The sequence below is a fragment of the Ursus americanus genome, chromosome 8 (genome assembly GCF_024610735.1).
Source record: "Ursus americanus isolate L20-20 chromosome 8, mUrsAme1.1.p, whole genome shotgun sequence".
NCBI classification, from domain to species: Eukaryota; Metazoa; Chordata; class Mammalia; order Carnivora; family Ursidae; genus Ursus; species Ursus americanus.
Genome location: NC_142134.1, coordinates 16,411,804 through 16,436,407, shown reverse-complemented (window position 1 = coordinate 16,436,407; position 24,604 = coordinate 16,411,804). Strand labels below are relative to the sequence as shown.

General features: G+C 35.5%; 1 protein-coding gene across 9 annotated transcripts in view; it reads right to left on the bottom strand.

Annotated features, from left to right (window-relative positions):
- The window catches only part of MAPK10 (mitogen-activated protein kinase 10), a 533,352-nt gene that overhangs the window by 67,087 nt on the left and 441,661 nt on the right, over window positions 1–24,604 (bottom strand). For 5 of the 9 annotated variants that reach the window (XM_045791181.2, XM_045791138.2, XM_045791174.2 and 2 more), the window contains 5 exons: window positions 18,598–18,727; window positions 14,640–14,698; window positions 13,637–13,775; window positions 12,760–12,925; window positions 10,227–10,298 (listed from right to left, as the gene is read on the bottom strand). In XM_045791181.2, the coding sequence (XP_045647137.1) occupies window positions 10,227–10,298; window positions 12,760–12,925; window positions 13,637–13,775; window positions 14,640–14,698; window positions 18,598–18,727 (566 nt within the window). Of the gene's footprint in view, window positions 1–325; window positions 398–10,226; window positions 10,299–12,759; window positions 12,926–13,636; window positions 13,776–14,639; window positions 14,699–18,597; window positions 18,728–24,604 lie in introns of all 9 variants that reach the window. The other 4 variants (XM_045791146.2, XM_087864019.1, XM_087864017.1 and 1 more) reach the window with 2 other exon arrangements.

Sequence of the window (24,604 nt, the reverse complement as noted above, 5' to 3'; positions counted from 1 at the left end):
TTTTAAAACTTCAATCAACCCCCCCCAAAAGAAACAATAGAGAAGAACCTATCACTGTTATTAGTTTCATCGGACTGAATTTTAAGGCAAGCTTTTTGAAAGCATGCTGAATGTTTCATATTTGATACTGTGTTATCCACATAAGATCTAGCTAGGAGACAAGGTTACTCCACCATAATGCCAGCTGGTAAATATTGGACACTAGAGTCTCTTAGAACCCCTCTAAAGGTGGTGAATATATACCATCAGCAGTGTTGTGTTTGAGACCAAAGGGAATTGATTGAGAATGACACCCATAGAGACTACTGGCCGCTAAGAAGGATACGATCAGTGCCAGGAAACAGCACTGCACCTTTTATCATTTCTCCCATGATGCACCCTACTGACCACATGTCAACTGAAAACAAAAATGAAATGAAGATAAACAAGAAGATAGGAATAGAACAGCAAATAAATGAAAATACTTGGCTACCCATGCCATAGGGCAATGGTCTGACCTTTCACTGGCTGGCTCAGAGGCCAGTCTCATAATCATCAGTGTTTGAAAACAGCGGAATAGGGAGAACACAAGAGTGTCAGGGCTCTCTCTCTGCTGTGCAACTGAACTAACAGTGGCACTCAATGCTACTTAATGCAGGATAATATTACTTTGCAATTATAATTCAATCATTAATTTAGTTTCTGATTTAAAAGGTCTCATTTGCATTCATCTACTAGAATCCTACTGATTTGTATTGTAAATTATTCTAGATTGTGTTAATATGGGAAACATGCAAATTGGTTTCTTTTCTATTCTTTCGTATACCATATTTGAAAAAAAAAAAAAAAGCTGAGCTGCCAGCAACCTCAAAAGAAAGGGTTTCTTTTACAAAACACATTTACTCTTATTTATAAATATGAATAAATTTCCAGAAGTGAAATGCCAGTTCAAGAATGAGTGTTTCGAAATATGCTGGCTCAGTTTCATCGATTCCCATCAAAGGAGCATGTTTCTAAACAGGAAGCCTTGTCTTATTCTTATAAACACGGTTGCTTTATAATGGGAAGAAATACTGGCTTTCAAAATGGGATGGTTCAACATGAAATGAACAACATGATTTAAAGAGCTGACACTTCTCAGACTATGAATCCAAAGAAACCTGGAATTCAAGGTGAAATTATAATGGTTTCTCTGCTATTGCCAGTTATCATCCAGAACTTAAAACCAGTAAGCTAGGGCAGAGGGTACACAGGGAGGGGCAAAATGGGAAAAGGCGAAGCAAGAAGGTAAAATCTCTCTCTTTAACCATACTTGGTTACTCACGTGTTCCTACTGAAAAGTCAGAAAGAGAGATAGGTCATTCTTAAGGGGGAAGATAACCTAGAAGAATAAGGGATGTTGAGGGGGAGCAAATAGGAAAGGCATTAAAATAGCAGTACACTCTAATTTTGCTCCACTTACTCTTCAAATTCCATTTTGTAATTTGGCAGTGACCTTAAAGAATTCCTCCTGAGATTCTTTCCAATGTCAAAATCTCACTCAGGTTAAACTCAAAGTTTTCATCATTTGACTTAACACCTAAACAGAGTGATCACTGCAAAGAAATGGTTACAGCTTTGAAGGTGATAAGCATACCAAGAGAAGCAAATTTGTTTTGCTTCCATTTTAGGAAAGCAAGTGACATGCAAAAATATCAGGGAAAGATAGAGCAAACAGTTGTGCGTCCCTTTATTATTAACGCATTTGTAGTTATGGATAGTATCGGTCTCACAAGAGATTGGTTTTGTGAGAACCTTTGATTAAAGGAAAAAAGAAAAAAGATCTCTGAAAACGCATCTGTTTTGGAATTGCAAGTTTTCTTATCTACTGTCCGAGGTGACCAGTCTAAGTTGCTATTTACAGTGTATCTACTTTTATAGATATTGTGGAAGACAAAGACAAAAAAATAGAGAGAGATTAAAAACTCGATAAGCAGGGTTTTCTCTTGCCTGTACCCATTCAAACCCTTGGAAAAGGTGGCTTTTGCTGCAAACAGAATCTGGGGGTATTTGTATCTGGGAGTTAGAAAACATCCATTTTTATTTTTTTTAATGAAAAAAATCTCTTCTATATTATCTCTAGCAGATACTCATTTTTTCTGCTGCAGAATCAACTCCCTTACTTTTTAACTCTATAACCTTGGTCAAGGTACTTCAACTCTCTAAATATAAACTTCATCCTCTAAAATGTGGATGGTGAATAGTATTTATCATGTAAAAATTTTTTAAAAGATTTGAAAGGATTATGCCTGGTAAAGATCCTTCTACATTGCCTGGTACATAGTAAGTATGAATTATATATTGGAATTAAATGTATTCTGGAAAGGTTTATTGATTTAATATTATATTTAGATATAATAAAGAAATTTTTCCAATGAGGGAAACTCAGGGTTCACTGGGTGATCCTTTCACTGTTAAAACCACTTAAAAAGGCATTCCACATATTCAATCACAGTTGACTCTATGGAACTTCTTTCCATTATCTAAAAAGTAATTGCCCTGCTTCCTCAACCAAATAATAATCTTAACATATGTGAATATAGCCAATGATCCCTGGCCACTCCTTTCCTAAAACTGACAAATTTTCATCTTTCAGACTAAAATCCCTTGACTTTCACTCTCTCATATATGCCTTTAAACATTGGAAAAACAGTAACAACAGGTGATCTAAATGGAATCTTAGTCCTTATGTTGCTTTAGTCTCAAATGGTTCTAGACAGTTGCTGGTTTAATAATTGGCACTAATAACTGGCATATCTCCCAGTTTTCCTTTGTGTGGCTCTGGGGATACAGATATTGCAAAGTAAAAGGAGACCATTTTTTGGAAATTTATCTTCATGTCAGAATCCAAAATAGACTTACTAGATCATAAAGTTTTTCATAAAAATAATGCAGATATAAAAACTCTAGATCTGAACTAGTGATTAATATAATGAATTCTATATTTTCTATTTTAAAGAACCTTTCTGAGTAAAAATACCTTAGAAACCTTTCCAATTTCCCATTCCCATTTAACCTTATTAACTATTCATTATGCCTACAGACTATCCACACTTATGCCACCTAAGTGCTAACTAAGCCTTGTGCCTAGAAATGATAAACTCTATTATTATGAATTACAAACATGGAATATATGGGTTGTGGTAAGCCTTCCCTCAACGAATAACATATCTGCTTTGCAAGGAGACTGGATTATTTTATGAGATTTTCAAAATATTCCAATGAATGCTGATCATGCATATACCTGAGAAGAAATTAGCAAATTCGATTACTGTTGGAAACTGGATTTTGCTGCTGAGAACGCCTGATACAATATTTGGGTCTCGTAAGAGTTTTGTACATTAATTCTGCCCAATTAGAATTCTGGTTGCTTTCAGGATTCTGATTTATTACATTTCCTCTCCCATCATCAGTATTCCCATAGACAGAAAGGAAATTCATTTGCAATGGCGACACTCAGAAACTGAGTCAGTTTCCCTAGAAGGGATGTTAAGTAAGTTTTGGTGTTACTAAATTATGGTGATTAATTTTCTAAGTGAGAAAATCTCAAGTGTCATCGTATCGTTTGTCAGGCATTAAATTATGCTAAGTTATCTTTTTTTTTCTGTTCTAGCCAAGAGATAGAAATGATATAACGTAGGCTCTGGCAGCTTAAATCTAAATAAAGAAAGCATCCTATTGCTATTTCTACATTCTGTCCAATGGCTTGGGTTGTAATTTACAGTGAAATATTTTTTGGACTACGTGAGTTTCTATCTAGCAACCTGGCAAACGTCTCCCATCTGGGAGATTATGTGACTGGTAAAACAACTGTGAGACCACATTGCTTTTCTCTCTAACCTAACTATATCTTCATTTGGCATAGGGTTCAGACAATGTGCTTTGATAAATTATCTTTCAAAGCATACCTCAAAATACAATAGCAAGAAGATTTCATATGATTTTCTAATGTCACAACATCATTTCTTTGAAAAGTTTGTTTCAAAAGTTATAAATGTAGATATTTAACAAGAGCACATTGTTTTAAACTTCAGTGAAAAGATGGAATTATAAAAGACTAAAGAAACATATATATTTTGCACATTTAAATCTAAATAAGAAAAATAACATTTATGGAATGATAAATATTCTAATGCCAGGAAGTCAAAGGAAGATTTTCTCCTTGAGGCTACCCATTCAACTTGCTTTTCTTGCTTAAGAACTTCTATGTCATTATATTATTGATTTTTAACCTTTATTTAAAATACTTTATATTTCTGATTTGCTTATTTACAAAACAGAAAAAATCCATTGAAACTTACAGCAAAGGAGAAAACTTTTAGCTTTATATTAAATTACAAATAAAACAATAGACTAAAAAACTTATTTTGCCATAAAAAAGAATTTGTTTACTGCACCAATATGTTTTAAATGTCGTCTTTCAAAATCCATGTAATGCTGTAGTGTATAGAAATAAGTAACTCAAAGAATCCCAATGTTGAAAAATGTCTTTTTCTTTAAACTTTTCACTTTTCATTGTTCTGATCAATAAACAGCAAATGCTGACTCCAGGTGTCTCACATTATCACCAGTGTCCGTATCTTCACTTCATTCTGTACATCAGGTTACACAAGTATTTTAGAAAGTGGCAAACTTTATTTTTCTTTCTCTTTACTGTTGTCTAATTCACAGATAATTTTCGTTTCTCATCATTTGAGAGAAATTTTTTATTCTACGTAGACTTTTAGTTATTTTCATTTTTTATAGTTTATCTAATTCAGTTTGAAGGTTATTTGGGCTGGAGTGTCCCCAAACTATTTAACTTTATAACATAAATATTGTATCCCTTAACTTTGAAGGTGTTTGCAGGTATGTGTATATTTGTAAACATCTAATGTTTTATCACCACAGCAATCCTCTAAGATAGGGAGAGGAGGTATTTTATAAAGTAAATTAAAAGTTAGGGGAGGTCACATGACCAAAGTGAATAGGACCAGAAGCCAGTTCCTGGAGCCTTATTCCAGTATGTGCTCAACTTTCATTTGGCTATGGAAGGGAGAAAGAGTGTTGCACACAGTAGGTATCACTGTTCATGAACTCTGTCTTAAGGGCTCCCTAGGGCCAGGACAGTTTGAATGGACTATCACAGCAATGACTCAAGAATGTGTTTTATTGTTTGTAGTTTTCCCCCTCAATATTTCACTTCATTTAAAAAAATCACTCAGTACTCTGTCTATAGAACTGTAGAAGAATTGGCAAAAATAACATGCTTTTAAGCCTTTCTGTATGCGTCTTCAGGAGACTTCTGGGGGACCCAGTAATCCGAGTGGAACTTTGTGAATTCACTCAGCCGCTCCTCTCCAAGACATCAGGGGGTCAAGGTCCAGCTCCTCAATTTCTTGCCTTCTGTTCCACTCTGGAAGTCCATGCTGGCTTATTGCTCTGAGATATACTTGCAGAGTCTGTATCTCTGAACTCCTTTTATGTCCTTCATGCCTTATCCTGCCCTCTGGTATACTCTGGCCTACTCTCAACTCCTGGGAGAGGGATTTTCCTCTTAGAACTATGTCCTTTCATCTTTTTAGATCACCTCGATCTGGAGTTCCCACTCTAGTGATTGCTATCTTACTCAGATTTTCTCAAAATAATAATAAAAGAGTAGTAAACAAATTAATGGTGAAAATATATTCTTTCAAAAAAGTACAAAGAAATAAAGGTGAAAAGTCTTATTTTTTTTAAATGTTTATGATTATCTGCAATGTGCTTATGGGTATGAAAGAATGACTGAAGTTTTATATCACACCTTTATTTAAAGTCATAAATCATATATGGTTTGAGATAATACTGTATTACCTTAATATTAAGTAAAAGCCCAGACTGTAGTAATATATTAGTTGCAAAAGTTTATTAGAAAGTAAGTGTGGTTATTTCAAAGAGGTAAGAAGGATTAAGAATATCTATCTGCATTAGATGGATATAATAATCCATACCTCTAGTTTTTATTTACTTTACTTTGATTATTCCTAATTTTCATGTTTAAGCTTAGAAAAAATAGGACATTCACTAAATTAGAGGATGTTTTCTTTATTTATTCAAATACATTTTTGGCAAATCGTTTATCTGTTCCTTAATAATGTGGCTCCTTGGCAAGTTTACATCTATATCCTTTTCATCCTAACTGAAATTTCTCATGTCTTCAGAGGGAAAAGAAAAAGGGGCTCTTTTAGCAGTCTGATCTGGCATTAATTGGAGATAATATACTTGAGGTCTAGCAATTTCAAACAAATACAGTGTATCTCTCTTTAATATCACCCAGGTCCAGGGAACTCTGGCCAAGAACTCTAGATAAAGGACTTCACAGGCCTTGCTCAAAGAAGCTGTTGCCATTTGAAATAGAATGGAAGAAAAAAGGTAAAAAGAATATATCTAAAAGAAGTAGGCTTAAGGAAAGAACTTGTATTATATGAAAATTCTACTGGTACGAAACTTCAGTAATCAAGAGTATAGCATGCCCTAGTTGGGGCTTGGGGTTGAGGGGGGAGTCAGTAACTAAATATCTTTAAAAAAAAACCCAGGACTTCTAAGAAAGCGTAACTTTACCATAAGTTATTGTTGAAAGAAACAAAATCTGAACGAAATACAAAGTGACTGATACCTCTTTTATGATTGTTGGACTAAAGAAAATAATGGACCTCATATATTTACTGTTAACTTGAAATTTGTCATGGGCTGAAGAATTTTTAGTAAGACTATATGTCAATATATAGCTTATGAAATAGGTTTTAATCATAACACTGTAATAGAAATTGAGTGTGTAATAGTATATGTTTATAATTAAACTATTCACACAAAACCAAATATTTTATAAATGATCCTTTGGATATTAAAAATCATCAAATTAATTAATGGAAAAGCAACAGTATATATGTATTTTGCCAATACTTTAATAATCAAGAAACTATACTGTGATATCATCTGGATCATATCAATAGCTAAGAAACCCACACAATGTTTCTCAAAATGCAAAGACCATTTTAATGCAGGCAAATAGCTAAAACTTCAGGCATTACTAACAATTTCATAAGATTTCCCAATTTGTCAAGGTGTTTTACTATTTTTGCTGTAGGTTCAGATTAAAAAGTTCTGTGGGAGAGGAATAATGTTGATTATGATGATAGAGTATTATCAAATAATTTTTCAGCCTCAGAGAAATTTAATAGAAAGTACTCTGAATAATTATAAGGGAAAGTCAAGGGAACTTATGATTGCTTTTTTTTATGTCTCTGAAGAATCTTGGAAGAAGTCAATTAGCATATACTACACTTTGATATTACTTCCAGTAAATGCTGGAATCATTTCAACATGCTAAAATATTGGTATGAATCTTCTCTCCATAAATACTCCATCAACCCCGAAACTTGTATCTGATCATCATGGTTAGCGAAGTTAATTCAATGCTCTGATCTCTCGATTGTTGGTAGGAAGCTCTAATCATAAAATTATAATTACTTCATGTAAAGATTAATGAAACAATTCCACTCAAAAACATGAGTTCATGTAATCCATTGTTTAATAGGGAAACTACAGTTTAATTTTCAAATGTGGTCATGACTTAAGACATTAAATTATAATTAATTATGGGTAAAATGAACTAAGGATTTAAATCTAAATGGAAACATTTCCAGAAAGATAGCAGTTCTCCTAATATGTTTTACCTGGAAATCATTTACTCATGCTTAAGTAAAATTTAACTTAAGCGAGATGTTTTCCACTGTAAATGTCTTAATGTAACTTTTCCATTGACTTTTAGGTCTGTATGCAGGCTTATTATCATATTATGTCAGTAGGATATCAAAGACCATTATTTTATACGATTATCACTGAGATAAAGGAATACCAAATACAAATCCTTATCACAATCTAAATTTTTGTGTTAGAGTTAATTCAATTCCTAGGAGCACTTTCATCAAGGATATGTACTTTATGTATTGATTTTAGCACAAATTACTTTCAGTTCCAAATATTTTCCTGAAACAGACATAGTAAAAGGGAAAAAAGACCTCCAAGAAAACAATCATTGGAAGAATAGCAAATTATCAATATGATGATATTATCTTTATTTGCCTTTTTTTCTGAAGGGTATTTTGGGTTAGAAAATGTTTTGACTTTTTCTAATTTTATTGGCTTTTAAATTTAATACTGCTAAAATAGGAGAAAAGTAATCCTGATAAATGTCTGAAGAGCTATATTAGATCTCAGAGAACCATGCCACATGGAAATCAAGTGACCTGTAACAACATCACATGGAAATGAGATATTTTGTGACTTTTTATCTTCCACTAACTAGTGCATTATAAAGATGTAGCTGTGCATTTCATTTTGAGTACTGATTGAGAAGTTCCTTTTTTTCTTTTTTTGGTCTGAAATATATTATACCCCAAAGAAAAAAGCACATATACACATATACATACACACATTTCCACTTTTATATGAAATCAGTACATTTAAATATGAATGTGAATTATTATATTGTTCAAATCAACTACCTTGGATATATAATTTCTCCTCAAAATGTAAATAATTTGTAATAAAATAAATGTAAAATGAACTATTATCATCTTAATATCAATATAAAATTGAGATATTTTATATGCTTTTTTTATATCTTCAAAATCTAGTGTGCATTTTGCACATAAAATACATCTCAATTCAGACTAGTCATAATTTAAGCACTGAATAGCCACATGTGGTTAGTGGCTACCTACTGAACAGCATAGTTCTTTTTTTTTTTTTTTTTGAAGATTTTATTTATTTATTTGACAGAGAGAGACACAGCCAGCAAGAGAGGGAACACAAGCAGGGGGAGTGGGAGAGGAGGAAGCAGGCTCCCAGTGAAGCAGGGAGCCCGATGTGGGGCTCAAACCCAGGACCCCGGGATCAAGCCCTGGGCCAAAGGCAGACACTTAACAACTGAGCCACTCAGGCGCCCCTGGACAGTATAGTTCTAGAAGATGTCATTACTCTTGCTTTACTATTGGAATTGAGAGGTTACCTTACTAATATCCAGCAGAATAAATAAATGCCTACATAAATGAGTGCTCATGGTGGTATAAACTTTTCATTGAGCCTACTAAATAACAACCATAACCTTTCTTACATAATAAAAGAGTTCCTTAATAGCTTTCTTATTAATCAGATACAATATTTAATAGAGTTATGGACCACATATTTATTGCCAGTTTCTAAAAAATTTCATATATAATAAATATACTGAACTCAATCTTCCATTATTGCTGTTAAAGTTGGCAACTACTGTACTTAGATTTGCATGATGTGTGTTAGCAGGGTCTTTCTATATGTATAAAAGTATATTCTCTATTAATATGTAAACTTCATTACCCATATAATACAGACACTAACATGTGACTTTGTTAGAGAATGAACTTTTGGTCATTTTGGAAATATGCCAGCTCATTTAATAGCTCTAAATCACAGATATCTCTCTAAGAAATTTCTGATGGTGTTTAGTACAGGACTTAGTGGTAGAACTTGAATAAACACTACTTCTTAAAATTCTAAATTTCATTGGAAAAGCAATTATCTGGGTCTCAGTCATATCTCCAAGTCAAGTAAAGGAAGCCTATTTTAAACCCAGCTGATCTCTGGCAATTTGAATAATAATTATGATTGTTAAATGTGGAAGTTCATGTTTTAAGGAGGATATGTTATATTGACCTATTTAAGACTGGATAGTGTCAAGAGTAATTCAAATCAACGAAACTCTAGACAGAAGCTGAGGATGTCAGCAAGGAGAGAAATTATTATGCCTAAATGTTGTAGAAGCATAAAATGGTTTTAGAAAAAAAGATGGAAAATACTTGCAAATAGTGACTTCTTTTGCTATTTATAAAGATAAAGATATTTTAATAATTTGGGATTTGGTGACCTCTCTTTAAATAAGAAAAAAAATAGCATTGCTATTTTGAGTAACAGACAAGAAAATAATTTAAGGAAAAAAAGCCCATTGAAAATTTAATTAAAACGAATTATTGCAGTAGGTAGTGTTCAGTGCTGGTCAGATTATATAAATCATCACTTTGCTTTTTAATCACAATTATACCACTTACCCAACTTTTTGCTTCTATCTTTACTCTCCTGGTAAAATCATTATGTGTTTAAAGGGAGAGAGAACAAAACAGGTAAAGCTGCAGCAAAAGGTACAAGGATACAGTCCCTTCCTGGAAAGAGGATTTTGTGGCGAACCATTTCTCCCATAATGCATCCCACAGACCATATATCCACTAGAACAGGAGAGAGGGAAGTGAAGAAAAGGGAGGAAAGTAAAGTTAACTAAGATAATTGATCTCTGAAGGAGGAGGAAAAAGAACAGTTTGATTAGAAGGTACAATTTTTGTCTCCCACCAAAAGTTACCCCCAAATAAAAACCAGCACTGTAATATTACATTAACAATGTTTAGTATGAGAACTCAGATTAATTTTTAGAAATTTTTTTATGGGTACCTTAGATTGCCTCTGTAGTGCCATAAAAGGGGTGACATGGAAAAACAGAAGCTACACCAAAAGCATCTCCATAGTCCGTGGCGGCTAAAAGCCGTCAGGGGTTTTTTGACCATTTACTGGATGCAGTGAAAATAATCTTAATCAGCCTGGAGGGGTGGCTGTTTCCATTTTTTATTCCACTCAGTTACGTGGAATAGGGCAACAAGAGACCACTCTTTTGTTCCCTGTGTTTTTGTTTGTTTGGTTGGTTGGCTGGTTGGTTCAAAACAAGGCACATGCAAGCAAATCCAGGCAGCTAGGAAAGAGCTGGAACCGTGGTTTAAAGGCAGAGTATTGGAATCCCTGGTGTTCAGGACTTAGTTTTTCCTTCAGAAGTTATTCTTGTAAATAAACATCAGTTTTAGTTTCTATTTGAAGTATTTCAAGAATAAAGGTATGATCAATTAGCACATGGATAAAGGAGTCGTCTGGAAGTAAAGTGAAAAAAAGTATTAAAGGTGTTTTAAAATTGTTTTGTTTATTTCTCAATTGTTATACTTGTTAAGCAAACATGCTTCACCTTCTCTTACCAATCTTCACCCTCTTCCAACTTGCTTTTTAGTAAGGACCAAGGGAACTTTGGGGCAAACACATTAGGCCGAAATGCTCCTTGGGGGAAGGAAGGCAGGGTTAGGTGCACAGGATAGCCGGGCATGCCTGACGTAGGAACAAGCGGGTCTTTCTGCATGATAACCTTCCTCTCACAGGCAAGAGGGCAGCACAAGGGTGCTGGCTATACCTTCAAAGATCTAGAGAAGTGAAAAAACTAGGCAGTAACTTGCAACCTTTTCTGGTGAGGGAAGGAAAGGGGAGGAAATTCCACACCAGTGTGCAGCAAAGATCCATAACGTCATAACAGGCAAATTCAGACCCTACCCCCAGACCTCTATAGATCCTTGATTTCTTGATTTTTTAAATTGGTTCCCCTTTGATTTTTTACAAATAACTGGTGAGAAATATATACAAATATCTTCTTCTCCAAATACGTTAGATGTGGTATTACACCTTGGGAAGAGGACTAGATTTGCCTCTTCTAAATTAAAAGGTAACAGAATCCTGCCATCGCTCACCAAAGTGAGCCTGACCTTCCTAAGAGCTGACTTCTCCCTTTCCTCTGCACAAATGCACAGAAGTACTGGCCTTCTTCTAATCTGAAAGTACACAAAGAAAGTTTTTAAAACTTTGGTGGTCAGGGAATTTTCATAAAGGTACCGTGTAGCACCTGCACATAAAAATACATGAATAATTATTTTTATAAAATTTATAAAAATAGACTGTTAGGAATTAAATAGAATAAAACATAACATAACCATGTAAGATACATTGAGCACATATATACAATCCTAATTTAAGACAATTTTAATTCTAAAACTTAGTGAATATATTTTTTAATATGCTACATTACTTGCTAGAGGTATTCTTTTCAAAATACTGTATGGCAACGCATTCCAATAGATATTTTACAAAGCCTTTAATAAAGCCAAATTGCAATACATTTTGAAGATCCTTTCTACCTTTTCTTTTAAAGTGTTCATGAATACTAGATTTTTTTAAATGAAAGCAGCAATATAAAATTTAGTATTTTCTCCATGATTTGGAATTTATAAAAATTTACCAGTTAATTGCTATCCTAAATATTACTCACAGGGCATTTTCAAGCATTAAAGAAACTCTTATCTAACTTGAACAATTTGGATTATTCTAAATTGACTATTCTTTGAGCACTTGTAAGATTCTTGCTCCAAAGGATTTCCGACATCTTTCTGTCTTTTCCTATGACTGGAGCCATCAATCTAAGATAGCCATAAAGCCAAATGGCTAAATGCAGCAGATGGACTACTGCCTGTTTTCATACTCACTCTGAGCTAAGCTGCAACCCAAACAGCAATTTGTCTCAATATCTACAGCATGTGTGCGAATCAATATCTGCTTGACTGCTTAATCAGATTCCATCCACAGTTCTTTTTGGCCATAACATGTCAGTGTTCTTGTGGCAAAGCTTACTTTTCAGAAACATCCTTCACATTTTTAATGAGTGATTCTTCCTAGTAGTATTTTTAAAAACCTTCTGAATATGAAAGCTGGCAGCCCTATTAAAAATATATATTCATATACATGAATGAGAACATTGCCCTTGGCCATCTAAAATGCACACACATTTTCTTCATGGTTTCTGTGGCTGCTATGCAGAAGCCTCCTTACCGTTCTCCTTGTAGCCCATTCCCAGAATAACCTCGGGGGCTCTATAATAACGTGTAACCACATAAGGAGTCATCATGAAGCTTGTGCCTGCCGTCCTGGCCAGTCCAAAGTCGAGGATTTTCAACGTACAATCAGACTTGACTACAATGTTACTTGGTTTTAAATCCTGACGGTAGGAACAAGAGAAGAAATTAAAAGCCAGCAGCAAATGGAACATATGCTTTCTATCTGTTCAGTCAATATGCAGCCTTGCAATAGTACTGATAGGCCCCCGCCCTTGACTGCAAAGCCCTATATGAAGCAAATGAATACTGCCCCAAAGAAGTTTACAATTGGTTTTTTGATATTTTTAAGAAATCTTTGAAAACTTCTTAAACCCAGAAGAGAATTGTACTATCAATTTTATAATTTAGGCTCATCTTGGGAAGAGGTTTTAGAATAAATAACATGTCATTTATTGTCATCTGTTAGGTTTTTTCTTGTGGCAACATAAACCTTTCAGCTTATTTTTCATTTCTAGGCCTGACAGAAGAGCAGATCAGGGCAGCTGTCTTTATGCTGCCAGAAACAAACTGTGGAAACAAACAGTCTTATTTCAGCTGCACATATGACCTCTGCCAATCAAGGGGCTAGAAAACATGAGGCTTCTCAGAAGGTGACTCTCAATGAGCTGAAATAAAATGTCAAACAAAATCAGCTACAGTATAGCTAAAATTTTCTTCTATACATTAGTGAACTTTGTGCTAATTCTATTGTAACAGAAATGAGGAAGTACATTATATTCAACCTACCCTTCCTACATAAAGAAAATAACCTACAGTTGCTCTTTCTCTTCCCAAAAACATCTTAATTATAATTCCGGAGTAGGTATTCTTACCCTGTGAATAATTCCAGCAGAGTGAAGGTGCTTGATGCCACACAACATTTGGTACAGCAGGTAAGACATTCGCTCGTGGTCTAATTCCATCTGAATCACCTGACACAAGTTGGCATCCATCAGTTCCATTACTAAGTAACTGGAAGGTAAATCCACAAGGTTAGTTTCAAATCACAAGATCTGTGAAGTCCTTCAAAGAGGTCAGAATCCCCTCCTAAATCTGTAAGTCTTCCAAACTTCCCAGTTCTACCTTTGACTAAATTAAGAATATGAAAAACTTCCAAGTATTGTACACATGTTAGCCATGGTAACTCTACCACAAGGTTACTAACAGAAGCAGTATTTATTAGTGGGTGGTTCCCGCCCATATATTTTCTTTTTTTCCCCCACCCATATATTTTCTACTTCCATCTTGTCCTCGCTTTTCCCTGAATTCCCTGAATTCTTTCTTGAGTATTATGATTACAAATAAGAAAAAAAAAAATCAGAGTAGCATCTTCCATTAAATGCAATGTATCTGTGTCAAATAAGACAATGTACTAGGATTCACTTCCTCTCCTCTGTTATTGTCACTATATTTCTAGATAGATTCTTTTTGCACAAAATCAAAGGCACCACAGAAATAGAAATAAAGATTTAAAAATGATTTTTAACATGTCCCTCTTATAATTTATTTCTCAAAGTGAATAGACTCATTCTGGAAAGCTCACAGAGTCAGTTGATAATAAGAAATACATAATAAATAATAAATCTTCTCTGATTGAACTAGGGACATTGTACAATAAAGCACAAGCACCAGAAAGCCAGAAAGAAGCAGAAGTGTCTTTCCAGGAAATAACACCAGAAACAGGACATTCTATCCTATCACCGGATCTCATTCATTTGCTGTTAGTTCTTATCTCCCTTTAATCTCTACAAGGGATTTCATTCATTGATTTTGTCAATTTCCCTTGAGTTATTTGAGTGCTATGCTCTCCCTTCCTTCATGAGTTTTGTTACTTACACATCTTGGAACTCCTCCAATGTTTTCTGGGGTGTGAAGACATTTAATAAACTAATAATCTGGAAAAGAAACAGTGGAAGAGATGGAGGAAGGAGAGAAAGAAAAGGGGAGAGAAAGAATTATTTAAAAAGCATATTTAAACAAGTATTTAACCCAACTCAAAGTCATACACTAGTGCTATGGTAGAAATAGAAAAGTTGGAAAAAAATTTCTAGAACTGTCTCACAGAACATAGAGAAATGTATTTGGAAAGGACACACAATATATGTCTTCAGGTTAAATATAACTAAAAAGTTCAAATTCTTAGGCAGAAGGAAGAGTCCGAGAACATATGTAATTGAGATATTGCTTCAGAGTGTGATCCTCCTTGGTAGAATACAGAGTTGTAATGTAATTAACAAGCAAAAAAAGAAGAGCCATGTAAGAAAAATGGGAATGGGCAGCAGCAAAACACCCAACAAGATGTAGCAAGGTCATGTTTTTTCTTCCAAATGAAAAAACTGGTGCTCTAATTTAAGATTTTTTTTGTGTGTTGCTACTTTAGTTTTTTGGCTTTTATTTCACACACAAATATTATTTAAACTAATGCTATAATGATATGCTACAATGATATAATGATATCAATAATGACTTTAGTGGAAAATGTATTTAAAAATGTATTGAAAATTCTGTTTCTTAATTTTTTTGTTTCCTGCTTTGGTTATTTTATATTTTATATAATAGGTATCAAAGTTTACCTCTAGCATAAGTAAATTAAAAAAAAAACACTTTATCACATTACCAAATACATTGCATACATAAACAATTCAAAATGTTCTTTCAGCTAAATATTCCCTACTAATGTCCCAGTAGGAAATAAAAATTTAAAAATATGGATAACAATCTTCTACTCACAGGATAGATGCAACAATTTCACAAAAACTGGGTAAGTACAAGTTTCAGATTTAAACATCTTTAAACTATGAATTAATAAATTTTATAAGTGGTGTGGAAACATATGAAGTGATTTTAAATATCTGAGAAATACAGTCAAGTCTAGGGAATGCTTTAGGCCACATGTAGCTTTCATTTGTTGAGGAATTATTGACTAAAAAAATCAAAATACCATGCAACATTTATATATACATATATACATATATATGATATATACACAAGTGTATATATGGCAATAGCTATAACATATTAAGAAAACCATGATTACCTCTTCTAAGCAACCTCAGGTATGGAATATGCATATAGAAATAAAATTTTCAAACTATCTTTAAAACTTGTCATTAAAGTGTCTTACTCTGTATACTGATAGTGTGTGTTGAAAAACGTCTATGTGATACATCTTTCATTGTACATATATCACACATATTTAGTGGGCCTGTTTTCCCAGTATTTCATCAATCTTGTGAAGTAATCCATTTTGATATTTGTTCAAACAAAACCATCAGAGACTGTGTGCAGGGCACACACACACACCCCATACACAAACAACCCTTAAACACGGAAAAATGCTAACCTGTATCACCTGGAAAATAAATAATCTAGGTATTCTAAAATTAATTTAGAAAATAGCATTATAATTTTGAGTAAATCAAGATTATTTTAAAAGGTAAATTCTCCACTATGTATTCTTACCTTCCCATTTCCTATTCCCTTGTTTTATCACCTTCATCTTCTTTGATTTCCCTCTGTTCTTTCGTTGCTCCCTTGCAAATTCTAATTCCTTCTACTAACCAATTGAAAACTGTGTCTTTAGAAACAGCATCACAGGTATTTTCATTTTGGTTCAACAATTTCACGCAGGAATCTGATTCGATTCCTTTATTCCAGCATCTTAAAATGCAGATGTGAATCAATGTTTGTCCTGGCCCCACAATTACATTAGCTATCACTTCCTAGAATTAAGCATTCATTTTCTAAATGGATTCTCTTCTCTATTATTAAAGATTTAGTTGGGATTACTTCATTGTTTTACTTTACTTTCCACAGCATTTACAGAGTTCTGCACTCTGACTGCTTTAACTTGGTATTACAAGTACTAATGTGGAAATTACATTTGGTTCTAAGTGAACTTCCTCTCTGTTGACAAGGTCCAGAAATTTATTTCCGTAGACATACACACATGCCATGGACATACACACATAACGGGGGGAGGGTAGCAGGTAGAAAGTCATTTACAGATAATCCTTTCAATTGGGAACTTTTTTCAGGTATCATAAATGTGAACTCCACCTTCCAGTTGAGAGGTGCATGATTCCCTCAAATTCGCCAAGTACGTGGGAATTTCTCTACAATGTGTTTATTGCATTATGGGGGTTGGAAGGAAGGAAGACTAGGGAAATATAAATATATGAAAACACTATCAAAATTTCCCATACAGTTGCTTCATTGCTTGCATCTATCCATTTTCCATTGCCCATGGGATTTCTCATCCTCTCTGCTATCATAAAAATAGATTGCATTGGCCATGTGGTTAATCTTGTTCCTGCCTTTATTTAACATACTGAAAGAACAAATTGCTTTAGTAGAATGACTTTTCTTATGAATCATCCTTTCCATCATTTATATATTCTTTTTTAGAAGTACCATGTTCCTCGCATGGGTTCCTTAGAGATGGGTACATACTACATAAAATTTGCCTCTTTAGTGAAACCCTTCTTGCTCAATCTATTTTTTAAAAAGTAAGCCCATCCACCCAGCACTGACCAGAACAATTTTCCTTCTTCACTTTGTTTTCCCTAATAGTGCTTGTCACCATCTGACGTTCTCTGCATTTGCCTCTCTTTTTCGGATGGTCTTTTTCTCTCATGAGTACAACATGAGCTCCACATGGGCAGGGATTTGCTTCTGTTATCTCCACTACTGTAATCTTAGCATCTAGATCTATACATGGGGCATATTTCATTTATTTAACAAATATGTGTCAAATGGCTGAATAGCAAAGTCATTGGAGTAATAGAAGAAAAGAGAAACACTGTCCCTGGAGAAACAATCCACATACTTGTATTTCAAATATCTTCCAACTAAACTCTCATACATACATTTGCTTCTTCTTAGCGAGAAATGGTTAGGCTAATGACATATTCACTTGTTTATAAAACTGCACTGGTAAGTTCATATATCCTGTGTGACTTTCATGCTTAAGAAAAACTTTGCAGGGAGTTATGAGAGCTATTGTTATAGTTTTATTATAATGATTTATCATTGATTTTCATCATATATTTATATGTAACAAATTATATGCACTATATAAATTCTTTATTAATAATAGTTATTATTAAAACAATGAATGATCTCGCATGTAGCCTTACTAAGAAGAATGGGAGCATAAAAAGAATTCTAGAAGCCTTAGTCTGCAGTGGAAGAAGCTTATACTCTGAAGTTGCAGAAAGTCCTACAGTGGTATACCCTACTTAGTTCCCATGACAAACGCTCTTGATGATCCTGTCCTGAAGTGCTTTGCAGATACGTTCCTGCATATATGCCCAACCTGACCAAAAAACATGATGCTGAAGCATGGTGAACAACTGAAGGCCACTGCCAGACTACAGCTAAAAAACAAAGGAGATAAAAATTTTCACCTGTTAATAATTAAATCTAAATTATAAAGAAATATAGTGTTCTGTAGGATACTTGGGGCTTCGTATTTGTTTGCTTTTTATTACTTTGGAAAAAGTATGGAGCTCTCTGGTTAATTTGGAGCAAGATAACCAAATATGGTTAATTTCATAGCAGGAAATATCTATCAAATTTATCACCTCTTACACCATATGGTTTTTAGATGATTTTTAAGCAGAAAGCTGTCATGAGGACAATGAAATCAAATGTAGCATATGGAAGGATAAACAATCTTAACAGGCAGAAATGACAAAGTAAAGAAAGCCCTTCCTACTCAAGTTGGCACGAAGATTTTCTTTCTCCAATCTCACGACCTCCCACTGCCAGAAGTTTAAAAATAACAACTCACGTTTTTATGGTTCACACACTTCATGAGGACCAGCTCCCGGTAAGCTCTCTTGGCATGCGTTTGGTTCTGAAAGGGTCTGCTGAGCTTCTTAATGGCCACATTTCTGTCAAGAACAGCATCGTACGCAGCACTGCAGAGATCCAAGAGCAATCCAGAATTAGGAACAAAGAAGCCCTTAGAATTTCTGCCTACTGATATGGGCAAAGGAGATGGGAAAAGAAAACTCTATTTTGGAATCCCACTCTGATATTTTCTCCTCAGGTCATATGCCAATCAAGCTGTAAATAAAGATCTAGAAGTGACTAGTATCAAACCATTCTACTTGCTAGGAAAAGCAAAAAAGAAGAGCATCTTGCCAAAAACCCCAGCGTGGAATTGGCTCCTTGAGTGGAAGACAAAAGAAGAAAAGAAAAGTGCTCTACCTTCTATTGGTCCAGCCATGTGAATGTGGCAAGTCATTTAATCTACCTGAGCTTGAATTTCCCATCTAATAATATGTGATATTTGGGTTTTCTCTAGCTATAAAACTCCATTGTTTTGGTTATTTTAAGTGAACATTATTCTTTCCCATTCACAGGGACCAGATTTTAAGGTATGACATTCATTGCCATGAATGTACAGGTTGGTTGATGCTAAAGTATGCACATTAACAATAACAAAGCTCAAAATAAGGAATGCAGTCAGAGGTTTTTGGGAGCATAAACAACTGCATTCAAATACAAAGACAGAAATGAATGCTACTAACATTTGAAGCTTTCAAACTATTTGAGAGTGAAAGTTTACCATGCTTTGAAAAGCAATCCATATACAGCACTGTTTCTCCCACACTCAGAATACATGGGTCTGGGGATCAAAGAAGGAAGTGAGTCTCCTCTACGTATTATACCTAATGACTCATTCACAGATTTTCTGCACCCCATCCCTGCAGCTTCAGATGGCATTGGATTTTGTCTTAATTGCCAGGAAGGAATGCAGCAATCATTGTCCCCTACAATTGATCTATTGACTTGGAAGTGACATTAACCATTCAGTGTTAATGTGACTAAACTAAAAGATAAAAAGGGGGGTTACTGTATTGTAAGATAATGATACACTAGCAGGATAAGGTTGTATAAGGTCTTATAGTTCATATGGTCCCTGCCTCCATTTAATACTAATTCTTCCATTTAATATTCATTCTCCTCTAAATATCTCCATAAAAAGTTTGGGCAGTCTCTGCTTGAGTATCTTCAAAAACATGACATATTACTATCGAGGCAGCTCATTCTGTTCTTGAGAGTTAGAAATGTCATCATTCTAAGAGCAAAGTTGTCTCTGCGGTTTCTACTGGCTTTCTCTGCCTGCCAGGGTAACTCTCGAAATAGAGTATTCCCTTTTCCATTATGGTAGATCCATAATATCCGAAATCCATTAAAGGACTGAGCACAATCCTTGGCCTACTCTATAAGCACCCAATAACTCTTGGCTTTTCTCATTTTTTCCCCTAAGTCTTTTCTTTCTCAAGCTAAATATCACTAATGTCCTACCACCATTTGTCAGAATGTGATTTCAGGTCCTATCGCCATCTGGTCAGTTTCCTCTGAATATATTCCAGTCTGTTGATATCAGAAAATGTGGACCCTGAACTAAATAAACATTGCTAGTCTAGGCATGGAGTGTCACTGAAGATTAGGGTAGAGCTGTCAACTTCTTCGTTCATTCACCAGCTCCTTCATTCTGTTGACACAGTTAATACAGCTAAGTCTGTCTTGGCTTCTTTGATAACAATATCACACACTATTGACTCACAGTGAGCCTAAGTTAATTAAAAATACTGTCTTTTTAAAAACCTGTGCTGCTTTCAAACTCTTCATGTCAGCACTGATTCTTCTGTTCTTGTTAACCTACCAATGGCAGCATAGGTAAAAGAAGGAGTCAAATGGGCCTATATCTTTCCCGTAGTGCCCAAGAACAACAGTGAATTTGGAAACATAGGAATAAAACTTGTTTTCTGAAGTTAAGAAATTGTATCAGGAGCAAATCGATCAGAACAGTCACCTTAAAGAGAAAGAATTTCTGAAGTGATTAAATTAGCTAAAGAAAGAGTAGCAATCAGTCATGTGGGCCTGGAAAGGAATCAGAGAGGCAAATTCTGGCACTGTCTGATTAAAGAAGTGCCTTCCACATGGGTCCAGGGACCCAGTCAGCCAGGCAGATGTTTACATCTGTATCGTGATTGGCAGAGACCATGGGCAGTTAGCATTCTGACTGGCATCTCCTGATGAGGCTGATTCTATCTTCTGTAGTCAACATTCTGATTACGTTCTCCCTCAGATTTTTTGCATGCAGGAATATTACCTATATTTGGTCAGCTTGATTATTGCATTTCTCATGAGTTAGCAAATAGGCACCTGTTTTTTTAATGTGAGCCTTTAGTGAAGGTTTGTCAGTGTGAGTTTGAGTCCCTGAGATACCAGCCAGATCCTGCAGGACGGTGGGCCAGCTTCCAACTTCATGTGGAATGGCTGAGAAAATGCCATGCTCTGGGGTTCTTGGCAGGTTCTGACCAGTGTCTCCCAGAAATGTTGTGCTTTTCTCCCACCCTCTGGCACCTCTTCCTTGAAGCTATTGTAGGCATGAATCTCAGCCCTGCTGCTTACTAGATGTGGAGCTAGGGGCAAGCCACTTACACTCTCTGGTATTAGTTTCCTCACATTTGAAATGGAGATAATGGCCCGACAAGGTTATTGCAATGAGTAAAAGAGGTAATAATGTATCTATAGTGTCTCACCTAGAGTAAGTGCTTAATAAATAATGACCATTGCTATTTTTAAAATCAGTGTTCTTGTTGGAGCCATTGTGTAGTGAGGGATAAAAGAGAACTTCCTATGGCATGTGGTACAATTGGACATGTATCTACTAATCGTCAGTTTTTAATCTTTCTACTAATTACAAATCCATTTAACTATATCACTATCTTGACCACATTTTCCAAGTTTGTCCCATGATATAAAAGTTTAGGGCAAATGCCTTGTTAAAATCTAAATATGTATTATAGCCATTTGGTTTTATTACTTACACTTTAATAAGCTATCCAGTATGATTTGTTTTTAATGAACCCTTTATTCCCAGTGGTTGCTACATCCTTTCTTAATGGTTCACAAAAGGTGTCTTTTCTAACGAATACTAAGGCCAATGTCAAGCTCAGCAGATGTTTCTTATAATCTCTTTCTTCCATTTAAAGGAATAAGAACGTGTGTCTGTCTACAGCTGAACGGAATACTGTGGTTTGGCTCCCTGAATTTCCATTTGCCACCTTGTATCATGTCTTCTTGTATGGAAGAGACCTGGGAGTTAAATGTACAATTTCCAGATGCTTTCGCAGCTAGCGCTCTGGACTCCAGTAAGGTCCTCCACACAGATGCAACTGTGAGATTTGTAAGGGAAAAGTGAGGGAGGTCGGGGCACCTGGGTGGCTCAGTGGTTGAGCGTCTGCCTTTGGCTCAGGTCATGAGCCCAGGGTCCAGGGTCCTGGGATCGGGCCCCACATTGGGCTCCCTGCTCAGCGGGAAGTCTGTTTCTTCCTCTCACCCCTGTCAACTGTGCTCTCTCTCTCTCTCTCTGCTCTCTCTTTAAGAAAAAAAAAGTGAGGAAGGTCATCTGTCACATTGGTTGGCAAGCAAGGTCTCATGGAGATGTGAAATTTTCTTCTGCAAGCAGTGATACATTCTCCAAATTCCTGGGTGAGAAGAGGGGTTGAAGCAAAGGCAACAGTGGATTCCAGGTTCCAGGGCCCAGTCACCAGCATCATGGAGTAGTGAGAACAGTAATAGCAAGTGCACAGTTTCAGTTCTATGATGCCTAAATCTCAGTTACAATCATGTATTCTGGATGCTCGGTGGTTCTAAGATACTCTCAGGGTGCAAGGTTCCCTGGTGACTCAGCTCTCTAGTGTCTGGGAGTCATTCCAAGAAGCCCAGACTACAGGCCACTTCTCCAGCCTTCCAGATTTTGCAAGCACCCACTTTACCATATTAAATCTTTGCCTACTTTAAATGTTTCTGTCTCCTGCCACGAACCCTGGATGACACTACAATCATTCCCACCTTCTGTAATTCCTACTGGTAGCAGTTTAGCAAATACATCTGCAAATTGGCATCAGTGGTGCTGTACAGTCACAAATTAATGTCTGAAAGATCTCCATTACTCTTGAGTCATCTTTTTTTTTTTTTAAGAGTCTTGGTTCATAGCACCTTATTTTTTTCTTTCAGTAGTTTTTTTTTCCTTTTATCATCATGCAGAAAAGAGGTAAGTCTTTATGAAGATTTCCCAGCAACTTCTAGCAACTTTCCAGCAATTTTGCTAAAAATTTTTCACAATTTCTTGACACACAGTACTAACTCATCTCCACTTCTACCAGGTTTATTTATAAAAGAAAGATATAGCCTTTTGTTGTTATGCTCCTGTCATTTAATAATGCTATAAAGTTAAGTTTACTTCCTTGAATGTATTTAGATAAACACACACACGGGGACACACACTTCTCTGCAGGCAACTCTTATTCTCAACATATTTATCAGGGTCTTTTTTTTTTTTCCTTCTAGCAATTGCAGATAACCTCTTGCACAAATATTCTTCTTTTCTTAAGTAATCATTCATTTGATAATTTTTCTTATTCCCTTTCCACTTCACATTTAAAATGTTCTTGATCATATTAACATATTTATGAGCCAAAAAAGTTTTAAAAATTCCTAGGACTTATGAGAACCTTATTTCTTAAAATTTTTTTTAAAAATTAAAAAAAAAATTAAAAATCTTATCATTGCAGCATCTTAAATGTCTTAAGCCATAGCCCAACAGGTCAGATTCCATCCTGGGGTAAACACTGCACCCTCATGGCTCTTTTCTCGCTTTCCCACATTCTTATTTGACCTTTCCCAAAGGCCTGAATCTTAGTCAAAAGCTACCAAAAACAGTTTCTTCCCAGTGCCTTCAGATATCTCACTTTTGTGCCCAAACATTATAGTCCCTACAGATGCTATGGAGACACTGATCCCACCATAGAGAACAGTGTTGAGGAACCTGCCAAGCTCATCTCCGCCTCAGGACTTTTACAATCATTCCTCCTTCTGCCAGGAAGCCTCTTCCCACGTCCTCACCTACCTGATTCCATCTTGTGATTCAGGTTTCAGCCCAAATATCATCTCCTTGGTAGAAGCCTTCCCTAATCACCCCATCAAAAGTCAACAGCTGATTTTTTTGATTAGTTGTTTTTGTCATTGAATTGCTTAGCTGTAGTAGTTGGCTTATTTTGTCAGGGAAGCTTTTGATTACAAGCAATAGAATTCTAATTAATAGTGATTTAAGTAATAAAAATATTAATGATCTTACCTAATGGAAATCTAGAATTAGGCATATCCAGTTTTCAGGGATACATTGTAACTCTTGTAGGCCCTAGGCACTTTTGACTTTTGATTTTCTGCAAATTGATTCTCAGCATGTTGGGAGGCAGGAAAAAAAGCCAATAATAGAGCTCCATCAGTGCATCAAAGGGAAGTATAGGTGCTGTCCTGCATTGCTAAGATTCCCCTTCAGGAATAAAGGACTCATTATCCCAGCTGCTGGGAATGCTGCCAGCAGACAGTCCCTCAGCTCTTAACCCCCTTTGGGTATAATTTCAGCCAAAAAGATCTGCTGAACCGAAGGCTACACTTTCTTCATGGGCAGCCTTCATTCAATGACTGATGAATCTGGGATCAAAAATGCCTGGCCACCTCATCCCAATGCAGAAAAGCTGGTAAGGCTCATTCCATCTTCAGAAGTCCCAGTGGGGTCGGCGGAGGCTTCCTTTGAGATTGCATCACAGCTGAACTCCTGCCTCTGTCTCTCTTGTCCTTTCCACAGGTGTTAACCCCAGAAACACTCCCTAATAAATCTCCTGTGTGCTCTGGCCATTTCATAGGGTATTTTCTGGAGAATACAACGTTTGACAAGCAATAATTCATGGCCAAACACAGCAATATGCTGT